The sequence below is a fragment of the Colobus angolensis genome, unplaced genomic scaffold (genome assembly GCF_000951035.1).
Source record: "Colobus angolensis palliatus isolate OR3802 unplaced genomic scaffold, Cang.pa_1.0 Scaffold312, whole genome shotgun sequence".
NCBI classification, from domain to species: Eukaryota; Metazoa; Chordata; class Mammalia; order Primates; family Cercopithecidae; genus Colobus; species Colobus angolensis.
In genome coordinates this window covers 2,204,138-2,219,985 of record NW_012116400.1, presented here as the reverse complement: position 1 = coordinate 2,219,985, position 15,848 = coordinate 2,204,138, and the positions used below count along the sequence as shown (strand labels likewise).

Genomic DNA, 15,848 nt, shown 5'->3' with positions numbered 1-15,848 from the left:
AAAAAAAAAAAAAAAAGAATTATTCAGAAAGAACCAATCAGGAAAGAACAGGCAAACAGGAACAGAAGTTCTCACTCTGGTCCCAGACTCCATTCAGATCCAGCAGCTCAGTTTTCAGGCTTTAGGCTGTTTTCAGCTTGAAGGTTGGGTTTCACTGGCGACCCACCCCTGTCTGCCTGGGAATTTGTCTGCCTCCTGCCACTATCACTACCATGAACTGAAACTTAGAAAAGGAGACCAATAGAATCACATCTACTATTTCTCTATTAAACTTGATTCACCAGGATCCATCTTTTCTATAAAACTAATCACTAATGCAAGCTACTTAAAGCAGTGAGGTGCCTATATCCCAAAGCCATATATTCAAAATATAATTGTTATAAAGAGTACAAAAAGCTCAAATTGCCAGTGAACTGCAAGCGTAATTGTGTTAAAGAAAAGTTGATCTATGTACTCACAGCACTGAAAACTGTCATAACCTCCTTGTTTCAGACTAAGTGGATTATTTATGTGTGATAATGGGCACATATGCTCATTAACATGCTGTCATAAACAGTTGTGTTAAATGTATTATGTGTTCTGTGACATAAATAAGGTGCTCAACATGAGGTTGTGTTTAAAATATAGGCCCCAGGAAGAACAAAAAAGCAATAAATGCTTTCTAATATAGTTGCCTGGTCTTGAATTTCAAATTTATTTCTTCTTTATTAATGCTACTTGTCTGGAAATTGTGGGTATTACTCTAGCGAAATATCTTGGCATTCAAGGACATTAGAACTTCTTTCTGCTGTCTCATCTTTAGTGTTTCTCAAGCCAGGTTTGCTAGCTTGTGATTCTTTTCTGGTAGAGGAAGAGATAATGTAGACATGGGAAAGGTATTTTCAGCAAAATCAGTCTGCATTGATTCAGCAAGCTTAGAGCAAGGCTCATTTGACAGATGCTCTCACCCAATCTTGTTCTAAAAGCCTCCACACTAGATGTTGAACTTAGAGATCATCTAGTTCAACTTCTTAATTTTTGCAGATGAGGGAACTGAGTTTCTGAGGACTTAAAAGACCTTTCTGAGTCATGAATTTTGAAGTGATAAAGCCAAGACCTAAGGCTAGATATCCAGACACCCCATTCAATGTACTTCCCACTAGAAGAACAGGATGTACTATAATTGGGTTGGCTATGCCAAAAGCATCTGTGGGGAGAAGGAGCGTATTTGAAAATAAAGACACCAGGCTGCTGTCGTCTGGGATGTTCATCAATAGCATCTATAGTAGAGTTATGTGCTCACCATTATTTTACAATTTATATTAATTCAAGCTAAGTTCCAGATGCTTTCTGAGTTAGTGGCCAAGGTGAAAGGAATGAATATACGACAGTGAGTGACACAAGACATCACTTAGCAAAATAACAGACTTCAGACGTAAGTTTTACAAAAATTGAGTATGCAGGAATGAAGCAAATAAAACCAGGGAGAAACCTGTTCTGCCTTCTTTTCACTGGAAAACAGGATGTACAAAGATAGAAATAGTTTCTGTCCATCAGAAGAGTATGAGCTAATCCCTTATGAGAATATGGATTACCTGCAATTTAGATGCTTGCCTTTTAAATGACAGAGGAATGGAATGATTTTACAAAGTACAACTAAAAGTGTCCCCATTACAGAAAAATTAAGGAAGCTAATGAAGTCGAGGTTGCTATGCTGAAAAAAAAAAAGACTAAAACATAATTTAGGTGGTATTTTCTTAAGAAAAGAAATGCTGTTTCAAACAAATGAAGGGATCTTAAAGAAAATATCTATCTCTTCTGGATTTTCACACAAGGTGTTTCAGAAGAAAATGGGATTAAACATCAGCAAGACAGTTAGACCCTTAAAATGATTAAATATTGAAAACAAGATACCAAGGGACATTGTAGAATCTCTAGCCCCAAAGATTGTTCAAAATGAAATTGAAAGTAATTTGACTTGAATGATTTAAGTATATACCTGTCTGCGCAAATGGTGGAGGCAATGACCTCCTGAAACCTTGTCAAGGTCGTTGACTCATCATGCGAGTATTCTGTCAAATGCTATGCTGCCAGCTTCGATAACAGTATGCTTTAACTAATTATACTTGCTCCCTCCCCTCAAGATTCTTAAATGACTTTCTATTACCTCTTTGATTCTTTATGTTCATTTATGTTTATGAAAAAAATTCAACTGTTATATTTATTTAGATTTCCAAGTCCATGAGAAACATTTGGATGAAAATTAAGACCCTTCAGGGATTTGTGATTTTTGGTAGTGGCTTTATTGACTTGCTTCTTCCAGTGGGATTTACCTATTTAAAAACCCACCTGAGCTTTGTCCTAAATAACTTTGCCCATGCTGTTCAGAGTTGACTTTTATTCTTATAGAACACTGTATCTGATTGGATTTTTTAAAAGTTTCAATGGATGCCATAATCAGAATGAAGAGACAGAAATAATCTCCCCCCAAATCTTAGCTACCACACTAATAACTGTTGCTACTTTAAAATATCTAGTTTTATTTGGAAAATATTAGTTTTTTCTGCTTAAATTTTCAGGTACTGACTGATAGGTGGTAATAAGCATGCTAGGATTTATATGAATTTGCAATTTCTCATAATATTAACTTTTGGAACCAATTGTTTTCTTAATTGTGGTTACCTCGACTGGGTACTTTTTTAGTTATTTAACATAATATCCTTGATTTTAGTTTTTATTTATTTTTGGACATTTTTCAAAGCCCTCAGCTTTTGTGAAAAGCTTTGTAAAGAAAAGAAAGGGAATCTAAGCCTGAGATTTATTTGAATACATGAACATATATTTCCCTGTGCTCTCTTGTTCCAGGTTTTCAAATTAAAGCTTTCACAGCACTGCGCTTCCTCTCAGAACCTTCTGATGCCGTCACAATGCGGGGAGGAAATGTCCTCCTCGACTGCTCTGCAGAGTCTGACCGAGGAGTTCCAGTGATCAAGTGGAAGAAAGATGGCATCCATCTAGCCTTGGGAATGGACGAAAGGAAGCAGCAACTTTCAAATGGGTCTCTGTTGATACAAAACATACTTCATTCCAGACACCATAAGCCAGATGAGGGACTCTACCAATGTGAGGCATCTTTAGGAGATTCTGGCTCAATTATTAGTCGGACAGCAAAAGTTGCAGTAGCAGGTAAGTGAATTCTTCCTTCTCTTCCTCCTCCTCCTTCCTCTCTTCTTCTTATTCTTTTTTGGAGATAAGAAAATAATTTTTGTAGAAATAATGTATATTTTTTAAATGTTTTAAATTTTAAATTGACAAATAATTATATATTTTTATGAGGTACAATGTCATGTTTTGATGTATGTATCCATCGTGGAGTGATTATATCAAGCTAATTAACATATCTGTCCCCACATACTTACCTCTTTTCTGTGGTGAGAGCATTTTAAGTCTACTCTTTTAGCAATTTTGATGTATACTATGTTGTGCAATAGATATTAAAAGCTTATTTCTTCTCTCTAACTGAAACCTTGTGCCCTTTGAGAAACATCTTTCCATCCCTTACCACGCCCCATCTTCCCAAGCCCTTGGTAACCATTCTGCTCTCTAGTTCTATGAGTCTGACTTTTTTTATAATAGATTCTACCTGTAAGTGAGATCATGCAGTATTTTTCTTTCAGTGCCTGGCATGTTTCCCTTAGCATAATATCCTCTAGGTTCATCTATGTTATCACAAATAACAGGATTTACTCTTGTTTTAAGGCTGAATAGTATTCCATTGTGTGTATGTATATATATATATCATACACACACACACACACACACACACACAAATATATATATAATATTTTCTTTACCCATTCACCCATTCATGATTGATTCCATATCTTGGCTCTTGTGAATAATGCTGCAATTAAGACGGAGTATAGATATCTCTTATACACCCTCATTTCAATTCCTTTGGATATATACTCATAAGTGGGATTGGTGTATCATATGGTAATTCTAATTCTAGTTTTTTGAGAAAGCTACATAACCATTTTTCATAATGGCTGTCTAATTTACATTTTCAACAACAATGCACACTTTTAAGAAAAAGGAAAGATGGAAAAAGATTCATGTTTATTCTCTCATGGTTCTGACTGACCTTTCTCCTTAAATTAGCCTAGAAAACAGTCATAGGACCTCAACTGGCTGCATAATGTTATGAGATTTTTTTTTAACAAAACTTTCAAGTTGACTTACTGCTTATATCTAAGGGAGGACTTCTCATTAATAGAAAAATATTAGAAAAAATAATTTTCTAATCCTACTTTACAGCTTCATTAAATGCAAAACTTTTGCAGAGTCAATTTTTTCGTTGTTGGGCCTTAAGAAGAGTAAATTTTATTTTAATTATAGTGGCATGGCCTACTACATATACATCTCAAGTGAGAAATAAAAATTGCTTCTAGTGCTTCCAAATTTCTTAATGCTTGGTAACATGTTGGCTCAACAGCTGAGTAATAAGATGAACAGTTTTTGTTTTCACCTGGATACCCTGAAGTCATGTAGACCCTGAAAAAATGGTACTGACCATTCTGGAATCCATGATATTGCCATTTCTGCCCCACTCTTCTGGTTAGAAGGCAGCTCATAATTATTTCTATTGGCCCCTGAAATGTTAGACCTGCAAAGAGAAGAATCAGTTTTTTCACTTGTTATTATAATGATTTCACCAAAACCTGTTTTTTGTTTTTTTTTTAACTTTTGTATTGACTATAAAGCAAGGCAAGCAGATCCAACTTGAAATAAATTTAAGTTATGAATGGGTAAACAGATTTGAAGGGCTGCTTTCAACGTAATCTTTAGTTCTCAGTAAAAACAAAATTGAATCATAAGCTGTTTAGTCATTTGTGGTGGGCTTTCTTTCCCAGGCCCTACTTAGTCTAGTCTCATCTTGGAAGACTGATCAGAATGATAACTCATTTTCATCAATAACAGGACAATTGGGCAGAACCACCACTCCCTCATGCACTCTCCTAGTGAGGGTTTGAGAAAGTTGAATCTGAAAGAGGTGATTTTGTCAGGCGGTGTGTAAAGAATTACATCTCATAGATATGCGGTTAATCCCCATATCTAGCTTAAAACTACTCTTCTGTAGCTTCTTTTCTCTACTAAGAGCTCTGCAGACTGAATGTTTTGTCTCCCTAAAATGTGTATATTGAAATTCCAACCCCCAAAGTGATCGTATTGGGAGGTGGAGACTTTGGGAGACAATTAGATCATGAGGGTGGAGTCCTCATGAATGTGATTAATGCCCTTATAAAAGGAACCACAGAATACCCATGCTCCTTTCACCATGTAAGGATGCAATGAGACGTCTGTAATCTGCAACCCAGAAGAGGACCCTCATCAGAAGCCAATCATGCTGGCACCCTGATCTCAGGTTTCCAGCCTCCAGAACTTTGAAAAATCAATGTCTGTTGTTTACAGGCTACCCAGACCATGATACTTTGTGAAAGCTACCCAAACTGATGAAGGCAAAGTTTTCCATAGTCAGTTAAGCCAGATTTTACCTAGAGGTAGACTGGCTAGCCATTCTGCTTTTCTCTGGACTGACCTGGTTTTTGCACTTGAAAGTCCCGTATCCTGGGAAGTCACCTGTGTGCCAGGCAAAACCAGGACAGTGGGTCACTCTACTTCGAGGTGTCCCTGGTCTGCATTAGCAATGACAGACTGAGGCAGAAAACCCCCTCTACTCAGCAGACAGGCCAGGTGACATCCTGATCATGAAAATCAAGGCTATAAAGTAACTGGAACCTTGGAGTGATAGATGTCTGAAATTTGATTGATGAGCATAAAGTGTAGAGAACTGAATGTTGATGTTAATTGTGATTGATTAGGAGAAACAAGTGGAATAAATGCTGCAGATATGGCAAAAGCAGCTTTCTCAGAATACTCTAAATAAAGTGGAAAGGGGACAATTTGACTTTCAGTCACTAGAGAATTTCTGCCCTCATAAATCCCACCCATCAGTTGTCCACAAGGCGAAAGAAGGTCTACTGATTTGAATGAAGCAGGCTAGTATTTGATGCCTTATTACAAAGGGCAGCTGCCTATGCACTGTTAATGAAAATGGCCTTTCGTTAACTGCATTCATGTTACGTTGCAGTTTCAGTCTTCATGCACTCTATATTCACGTTCACATGTTCTGTCTTTCAGTAGTGAAATGAAGAACAATTCCTTCTCTGTGAGATATTAATATACAGTGGCTTGATCTTTAGTATTCTGTACAAGGATAGGTGCATGGATTCAGTCACTGAGTTACAATCTCATATTAGATTGTATCATTTCAAGGCAATAAGGCTGTTCACAGCATTTTAAACCATGCTGTTTGGCAACACAGAATACATCAATGTTATGTCTCCCGAGGTTAAGATTGCCAAACCACTAGAATTCACAAGGGGCATATATCTTCCTAGTAATAAAGACCATGGACCTGATTTAATCTCATTTTTAAAGCATTAGCAGTCAATAAACCAGTCACTACTAAATGGTAACAGTAGGTTTTGCTTGGGTAAAACAAAAAAAAATGTTTTGTACTCTCAGGTGCTGTATAGAGCCCATATTAAATAATGTCCCTCTTCCATTTTTGCTTTCTCAAAGTGTCTTTTGATAAAAAGAAGTGTAGCAAATGAAATCTGTCTTTAATCAGTCAGCATATTTTACACAATGATCTTGCCATGCACCATTCATCCTATTTTCTAGGAGCTTCTCAAGTGCTCTTTAAGATTTGAGTGCACACTTGGCTGGAGAGGGAAGGAGAGTAGGAAAGATAAACGAAGAATTATCATTCCATCCAACATTTTGTTAAAAATTGCAATGTAACAGGCTACTGACTATCAGTATTTCTACTCATTTTGAGTTCTGTTAGTAAAGAATGCCTGGGCTATTAAATCTCCATTTGAAAGCAACTTCATCATACTGACTGAAATTTGGGAATTTTATTTTTATCCAATTAGCTCTAATGTAAAATGCTGCAGTGTTTCTGTGCCATGTATACTTCTATTTAGTCCTCTAGATTGAGAAAAGCTGAAGAAGGGAAGCAGCACTGAACTTATCTATGAAGCTTTCCTACCATCCCCTCCATTGTGTGTCTAGCAAAGTATGTCATGTTAATAGTGGACATTTGCCTTACCAGTGAAGACATGGGGCTTTATGCCATATAAAGAGAACTTTCTGCTGTTGCCATCCTCCTGTCTACCTCTCCTTCTCTTGTCTCCCTTCTATTCCTCCTCCTGCTTCACTGGATTTATGCAGATTAAACTCACCCATATATGTGCATATATAAACATATTCTTGATAAACTGAGTTGGAATAATTTGCTTTATGTATCAATAGTCTACAAATTAATTAACTATTGAAAACTTTATGATTAGAAAATTGACTTTTTGGGAATATTCAAGTGCCACTTAAAAAGGAAAAAGCATGAGCATTTTTTCATTCCTTCCCTAATCCTTACCATGAAAATGAACTTGCATCTGGCCAAGCACATCCTCCCTACCCTAGATGTTCCCAGCTATCTGAGTCTCTGGATTTTCTTCTGTTCAGCAGACATAATAATAACCTACCTCCCAAGGCTATGGTAATTTTCAAACAACATGTAGGATGTAAAGCTCTAGTGCAGAGTAGATTCTTATTCAATGACAGCCATAGTCTAAATAGACCTAACAATGATTATTATTGCATTATTTTAACAATTATTATTAGGAATGAACAACTTTCGATATTCCCATGTAATGATGCAAAATATGTTTTTTCAGGACAATGAAAAATAGGCGACAAATCCTGAGTCATACATATTGTAATCTTGGATCAGATGTCTGCCTTTGCAATCTGTGAACACAAACTGGCAAGCCCGAATTGAGTTTTCAAAAAGTTAAATCTATGGAGATATTTTGGCAAGCAGTGACCAAATCCCTTGGAATAAAAGATTCATTTTTGACTTGTGGATCTACTATTATGTTAATGTAATCAATACAGTTTGTACTGACCAGAGCAGGAGTTTGAGATTGAGCAACCTTGCCATCATTTCAGAAACAGGTGCAGGGCACTCCTCTCTACATTTTTAAATGACTTTCCAACTGAAAAAGATTCACTGAAGCTGGTTCATGGGAGTTCACTTGGTCTCGACTTGGAGTTTAACACAACTGGTACCCTCCTGGGGATGAGGGATTAATTCCAATATGTAAGAAGACTAGATAACAACAGATTTGTATGAATAAGCATAGACATCCCATTTTATTTTGTTTTTTAATATAACCATGACCACCTGTCCACCCATACCCACACCTACCTGCCCACACAACTCCTTGTCCACTGACTTGCCCTGCACGCTCTGAGGAGCACAGTTGGAGCCTAACTGGTACTTCTGTTTGCATTTATACTTGTGGGGATTGCACAGGACAGGCTCCTGCAAGGGTAAAGCAATGCTGACTGCTGGGTACATTATAGTGTATTTGTGTCCAAGTAGATTTGTCTTTGTTAATTTTTGAACATTTATATCTTAGTATTAAAACTACTGACTTGCTTTTTATAGCAGTTTCTGTTTCAGAAAGTGAATCTGTATACAGTACCTGGTAATGCTCAGAAACAGTCTGTGAGATAGGTACCCAAATTAACAGGTTGAGAACTTACTGGAAAAAGCTAAGAGCTCTATGGCCAGTGACTGGGACTTAGTCTAAATCCAGATGCACACTTATTCCCTTATCAGTTTGCTTCTCAATCTAAGGACTGTATTTCAGAACTCTGTAAACAATTTCTTATGTAATCAGTCATTTATTTTTAATCAATGAAATTCTCCACAATACAAATTTAAAAAATAACAATAATGGTAATAATGATAATAATAATGAAAATCGATTTATCCATTTAGTGCCTTGAAAATGTCAACCCCTTGTGGGAAACACTATGATTTAGATGTTTTCTTCTAAGATGAGAAGATTTTGCTATCATAGCTATACATTCAATAGTGACACGTGACAAATCTGTGTCAGAAAAACAGACAGCATATAATTTTTAAAATAAGCTCATAAATAATGGTCTTCTAGGAACACAATTTGGTAATCTTTTATCTTTCTATGTGGTTTTACAATTCAGGCCAAGTTTGCATATTTTTTTCCTGCTTCTTACAAATCAAGAAAATAAAAGGCCAACTAAATTGCATTTACTTGAGTTGTTATTTCATTCAGGGACATATTTTTTCTTTCCTATTACAATAGATGTTCAAGATGCAAATTGTCACACTCTGCTTTTAAATAACACCGGCATTATAATTAAAATTCCCCTGTGTTTTAAAAAAGTAATTAGTTACTTGAGGAGTTGTTTCAGTGAATTCTCTTCTGGAGTGCCTCCCATTTAAATGAGTTATGAAATAATTAGTGAAAGTATATTATGGTTAGAGAAGCTAGAATGAAACATTTTGTGAAACGATAACCTGACCTTTATGTTCTTACTTAAAAGAAGCTGAAATAAACCTTAACTGAAGAGAAGGAAGAATAAACCACATTGCCTCAGGTCACTCAAATGTTATATAAAGGAAACAGCAAGAAAAATGTTCATATTCCTTTGTCTACAGGAGCAAATATAAGAATTTTGCCTAGAAGGTCAACTTCATCCTGTGCAGCAGTTTGGAAAATGTATCCCAGGGCCCTTGAAGATGCTCAGAATTCTATTTGGGAAGGTTCAGTTACAGCGCAGAGCTTTCCATTTTACATTTATAGAGATATTGTTTATTTTCAAATGATAAGCAGAAAATTAAATTGCTCTGATTCCATAATTCTTAATGACTTAATGATCTTCATTTAGCTAAATGTTCCTGTTGTTTTGTAGTTAAAGCATGAGAGAAAGAAAAAATAAGAAGTAAATGTGGTCTTATAAGTAACTGCTGTATGTTTCCTAATCTTATCATTTTTCTTTAATTTTATTGCTAAATCAAACTGAGATACAGTTATCACCAATATTTCCCCAATGCCTATTCCATCACACAGCCCACACACTCTCAACTTAAATAATCGCATTTTAAAGAGTAGGGTTTTAGTTGCCTTCTTCCTAAGTCAATTAACTTTGCAATAAAATTAAAATAGAAATATATTCCTGAAAAACATGCAGAGTGAAAAGACATCTACATTATAAAATTTACAATAGAGAACTTGACAAGGCTTTTTATAGTAGAAACATCAACAAAATAACCTAAAAAAAATTCCAACCTTTCATTTCCTTTTTTTGTTATGAATTCTAATTCATGTGACAATAGAAATAGCTAATTATTCATTCTAAATTTAATCAGTATCTTAAGAGCTCTGTTCTTTTATTCAACTCTTAAGCTATCTACAGTTTGATTTTTGCTGGTACTGTAATGAAAATGCACGAGAAACATCTAACACAACTCAGTAACAAAAGACTCTTTTGAATTTTAGAAAACGTTTTTGGAATATAAAAATTCAAATTTCTTGAAAAATGTCAAGATAAAAAAGATTCAAATCATAGTAATGTGAAAGAAAATAATGTAATATCTTTTCCTTTATATCACAAGGAAAATATATTACACTATGAATCTTGCTAATCTGTTTAACCAAACACAGATTTACAAGAAAAAAGCATAAGAAATTTATTTAAACAAAGTTATGCACAAGTAACTTGCAGAAATGAAGACCCAAAGACCTAGGGAAAGCTTTATATTTTTATGCTAAGTCTTATAAGAGAAGTGGAGAATTGTGGAAAAACATGATTGGACAGAGAGCATAGACAAATGGAAATAAACTGGGGGAAACCGAGTAAGGTCTGGTTGTTCAAATAATTTTCTCCATCTCTGTAGGATATTCCTTCCTGTATTAGTGTGTTCTCACACTGCTATAAAGAACTGTCCAAGACTGGGTAGTTTATAAAGGAAAGAGGTTTAATTGATTCACAGTTCTGCAGGGCAGAGAAGCCTCAGGAAACTTACAATCATGGTGGAAAGGGAAGCAAACATGTCCTTCTTCACATGACAGCAGGAAGGAGAAGAATGAGAGAAGTGCAGAGTGAAGAGGGGGAAAGCAACTCACAAAACCATCAGATCTCATGAGAAGTTAGTATCATGGAACAGCATGGGGGAACGACCCCATGGTTCAATCACCTCCCATGAGGTCCCTCCCACAACACGTGGGGATTACAATTTGGGTTATAATTCAAGATGAGATTTGGGTGGGGACACAGAACTAGACCATATCACTTCCCCTGGCTATGGGGCAGGACTCCTGTCACATGAATGTTTCTGTTATGAACAGCTCTCACATAGAAACATGGGAGATAGTCAGAGAGTGACCTCCAAACCACCACATTTTGGTGTAGCATGTCCTGCACCCCATCATTAAGTAGAATAATTGTAGCATTACATTAGATAGCACAGTTGTACAATTCTGATGAAATAATGATGGATAATAACTTTAAGAACCTATTTCTGGTACTGATGTTTTTCCTATTATATTTTTATGTGTATGGTAAAATATATTATTTAAACCCAATAATTGTATACATAAATATTTGATTTCAGATATTAATATTAGATACAAAGTTTTTCTACAAAGTAAAGAGACATGATAACCTAGAATGTGTCCTGGAAGCCAAGTAAATTAATTAGAGGAAATCATGGAAAATCTGTGTATGGTACCTCAACCTTCTTAAACTTGTACTGTCATAAGTAGTATATATAGATGAAAGTAATGAAAGCAGTTAGTAAACACAATTACTTATCTCCCTGTAAAAAGTTATTGTTAACACTCTTTATATTTAAAATATATATCTATATACTCTGTAATAAGCAGCCTAATACATTGGTCATTGTGTTAGTCCGTTTTCATACTGCTGATAAAGACATACCACAGACTGGGAAGAAAAAGAAGTTTAATACAGTTCTACATGGCTGGGGAGGCCTCACAATCTTGGCGGAAGGAGAAGCAAGTCACATCTTACACGGATGGTGTCAGGCAAAGACAGAGCTTATGCAGGGTAACTCCCCTTTTTAAAACAATCAGATCTTGTGAGAGTTATTCACTATCATGAGAACAGTATAGGAAAGACCTGCCTTCATGATTCAATTACCTCCCACAGGGTCCTTCTCACAACACATGGGAATTCAAGATGAGATTTGGGCTAGGACACAGTCAAATCATATCAGTCATTACACATATCACTGCTAAATTTGCCTATCATTTGGCAGACGTAAGAGTTAGAATAAATCAGAAAGAGCCATTTGGATTCATGAAGGAGTGACATATTTTTGACCTAACAAATAAATTGTTTTGGACCTTGAATCACGAAGTTAACGTAAAACAATAATGATAAAACAACAATGATAAATATTTTTGATAGAGATTCAATAACCAGAGTAGGTCCCAAATTTCCAAATTTATCTCTTCATTCTATGTTATACTGGGAATGACACACGTGCACACACACACACACCTGTGACACTTAGTGCTCTAGCCCAGAGTTCTTTGGAAGTTTCCTGTTAAAAGACAGAGCCTTAGCCTCAAAGGTCAAAGCACTTCCGTTGAAAAGTCTTGTTTGAAAAATTCCCACAGCAACTGAGGAGCAGCTCTTAGGCACACAGAATTTATCACAGGTTCTCAACTAGCGCTTATTGTGAAATGTAACTCAGGTATCTCTAACTGGACCAGATGGAGCTATGGGGTTCTAATTTCTGGAGCGGAGTTAAGCCTCAAAGTTTGGTTTCTCAGAGTAGCATGTCTACCTTCAGAATCCCAATGAGCATGTGTCAGAGAAAAGTTACATTTAAATAGTTTGATAGGCTGGACATGGTGGCTCATGCCTGTAATCCCAACATTTGGGAGGTTGAGGTGGCAGGATTGCTTGAGCTCAGGAATTCAAGATCAGCGTGGGCAACATAGTGAGACCCCTGTCTCTATAAAAAAGTAAAAAATTACCTGGCTGTGGTGGTGCATGCCTATAGTCCCAGCTACTTGGGAGGCTGAGGCAGAAGGATCACTTGAGCCTAGGAAGTCAAGGCTGCTGTAAGCTGTGAGTGTGCTACTGCACTGCAGCCTGAGTGACAGAGTGAGACCCTATCTCAAAAAAAAATTGTTTTTTTAAACAAAAATTTAAAAAAATACTTTGATAGGTCTCAGTATATCTGGGGCTGGGAGTGGCGGCTCATGCCTGTAATCCCAACACTTTGGGAGGCTGAAGCAGGAGGATCACTTAAAGACAGGAGTTTGAGACCAGTCTGAGCAACATAGCAAGGTCCTGTCTCTACATAAGATTTAAAAATTAGCCAGGTATGTTAGTACATGTCTGCAGTCCTAGCTACTTAGGAGGTTGAAGTGGGAGGTTGCTTGAGCCCAGGAGTTCGAGGCTGCAATGATTTATGATTGCACCACTACACTCCAGCCTGGGCAACACAGTGAGATCACAACTTTAAAAAACTATAGTTATATATGTGGGATATAGTTTGTGTGAGAGGATCTGTATTCTATCGCATCTGTATATTTCCCATGATAATCTCTAAAGGAATGAATGTACACTATTTATATCCACTATTTATATTAACTCAGGTTACCAAGAGTTATTTAGAGATAAACATAGTACACAGACACATTCACACACCTTTCCATTTAGATGGCTCTTCCTAGATCAGCCTCTGTGTCTTCAGTATACTGATGAACACCACGGTCATAAAATCTTGTTGATTTATAATCCTTGTTCTTTTTATACACATTTTTAAAAGCTGCTTTAAAAAATCAGTTTCATTGTAACCCTGAGGCTTTACCACCCTTAAAATAGGCTGCTCATCAGGTTCATTTACTAAGATTTTACGTGGAACACTTCACCAACTAGAAGCCTATTTAAGAAAGCGTGTTAAAGATTAATAAAGCCTATATAGCTTCAACATTAAATTTCAGTGCTGGTTGGTTTTATTGAATTGGATTTTTGTGGTCCCTTTTGCAAAGGAATTCATCTCCAAAGGCTGAAACATGACATAAAAAATAATTAGCATTTCTTTGACGCAGAAGGCACAGGTTCCAGGAGCATCCTTTGGGTCCCATAGTGCATTGGGCATTCCATGAGCCAAACTTGTGGCTATTTTTCTAAATTTCTTTCCAGTTATGTCCCAGTCCAGGAGTGGCCAGGTTTGGAATATGTAATTGCAGATAAAATAAATGTTCTCTTCCACCTCAGTATACACATTGTGAGTATCTGGGATTTGTTTATTTGTTTTTATTGGGAAATAGTTTATATACAATAACATTTACTCTTTAAAAGTATATAATCCAGTCACTATTAGAATATTCATAAAATTGTGCAATCATCACCACCAGCTAATTCCATAGCATTTTCATCACTCCTATTTCCCCTTCTCCCTCTGCTCTGGAAAACACTTACCTACTTTCTGTATTTGCTATTTAACATAAATGAGATTATCTGATTATCCTTCGGCTTGTTTTTTCACTTAATCATATATCTTGGACATCTTTCTATATTTGTTCTTACAGATCAATCTCATGCTTTTTAATTCCTGTACAATATTTCACAATTTATGATTCATATATTGAAAGCTATTCTATTTGTTTCCAAATTTTTGCTTTTGCTAATAATACATGAATGAATATTCTTGTATTTAGTAAATGTTCTTCTGTACATACCTTTGACAAGTCTTCTTCTTACCTAGTGATGTAATCACTTAATCAAAGGGTATGAACATTTTGATAGAAGCTGGTATATTCAAGAGCATTTTATTAGCCTGGACCTAAACATGGTAAGCCAGGATTCGTTTTACTGCTGTTGACTGAGCAAATAGAGCTGGCTTCTTCTTAACTTATAAATATCATTGAAGCCTACTTTCTACTCTGATAAGAGTAGTGATGAGTTGACACTGTTAATGAACAGCCATAGGCATTTTCCAGAGAGAACCTTATACATGGAAACCTGGAGGAATGCATCTCATCCATGTCCTGGGTTTTTGACTATGGTTTGGACACTCATGCCCTCCAAACCGCATGTTGAAATTTGATCCACATGTTGAAGGTGAGGCTTAATGGGAGGTGTTTGTGTTATGACAGTGGATTTCTGTCATAATAAATGAGCTCTTGCTTTATTAGTTCCCAGGAGAGCTGGTTGTTAAAAAGATCCTGGTGTCTCCTCCCTCTCCCTCTTGCTTCCTCTGTTATCATGTGATCTCTGTATATGCTGGCTTCCCTTCACCTTCTGCCACAAATGGAAGCAGCTTGAGGCCCTTATCAGAAGTAGATGTTGGCACCATGTTTCCTGCACAGCTTTCAAAACCATAAGCCAAATGAACATTTTTTTCTGTATAAGTTATCCAACCTCAGATATTGCTTTATAGTAATACAAATAGTCTAAGACAATTCTCCATATATGGATTTGTGTCTCTTCTGCTGTCCGTAAAAAGAAGTTTCTAGTAGATATCACTCCATGAACTATCCTGGGATTCCTCTCAGGTCCAAAATAAAAATGTTTCAGGCTCTGTATATAATGTCAGATGTCATTGAGTTACATCAGCATACCATAAAAGAATGATAACTCTTTCCAGTGGCCTAAATGTCTTTTAGGATATTAGTCCTGCCTGTACCTGTAGACTCTTTTTTATTTTTTTATTTTTTTATTTTTCGGAGTTGGAGTCTTGCTTATGTTGCTCAGGCTGGAGTGCAGTGGTGTGATCTCAGCTCACTGCAACCTCTGCCTCCTGGGTTCAAAGCAAGCGATTCTCCTGCCTCGGCCACCCGAGTAGCTAGGATTACAGGCATGTGCTACGATGCCTGGCTAATTGTTTTTGTTGTTGTTATTGTATTTTTAGTAGAGACTAAAAGGGT

General features: G+C 36.3%; 1 protein-coding gene across 1 annotated transcript in view; it reads left to right on the top strand.

Annotated features, from left to right (window-relative positions):
• DCC (DCC netrin 1 receptor) overlaps positions 1-15,848 on the top strand; it is a 1,279,089-nt gene that overhangs the window by 414,718 nt on the left and 848,523 nt on the right. Inside the window, exon 2 of the mRNA XM_011950993.1 lies at positions 2,845-3,165. Coding sequence (XP_011806383.1) covers positions 2,845-3,165 — 321 coding nt within the window. The remainder of the gene's footprint in view (positions 1-2,844; positions 3,166-15,848) is intronic.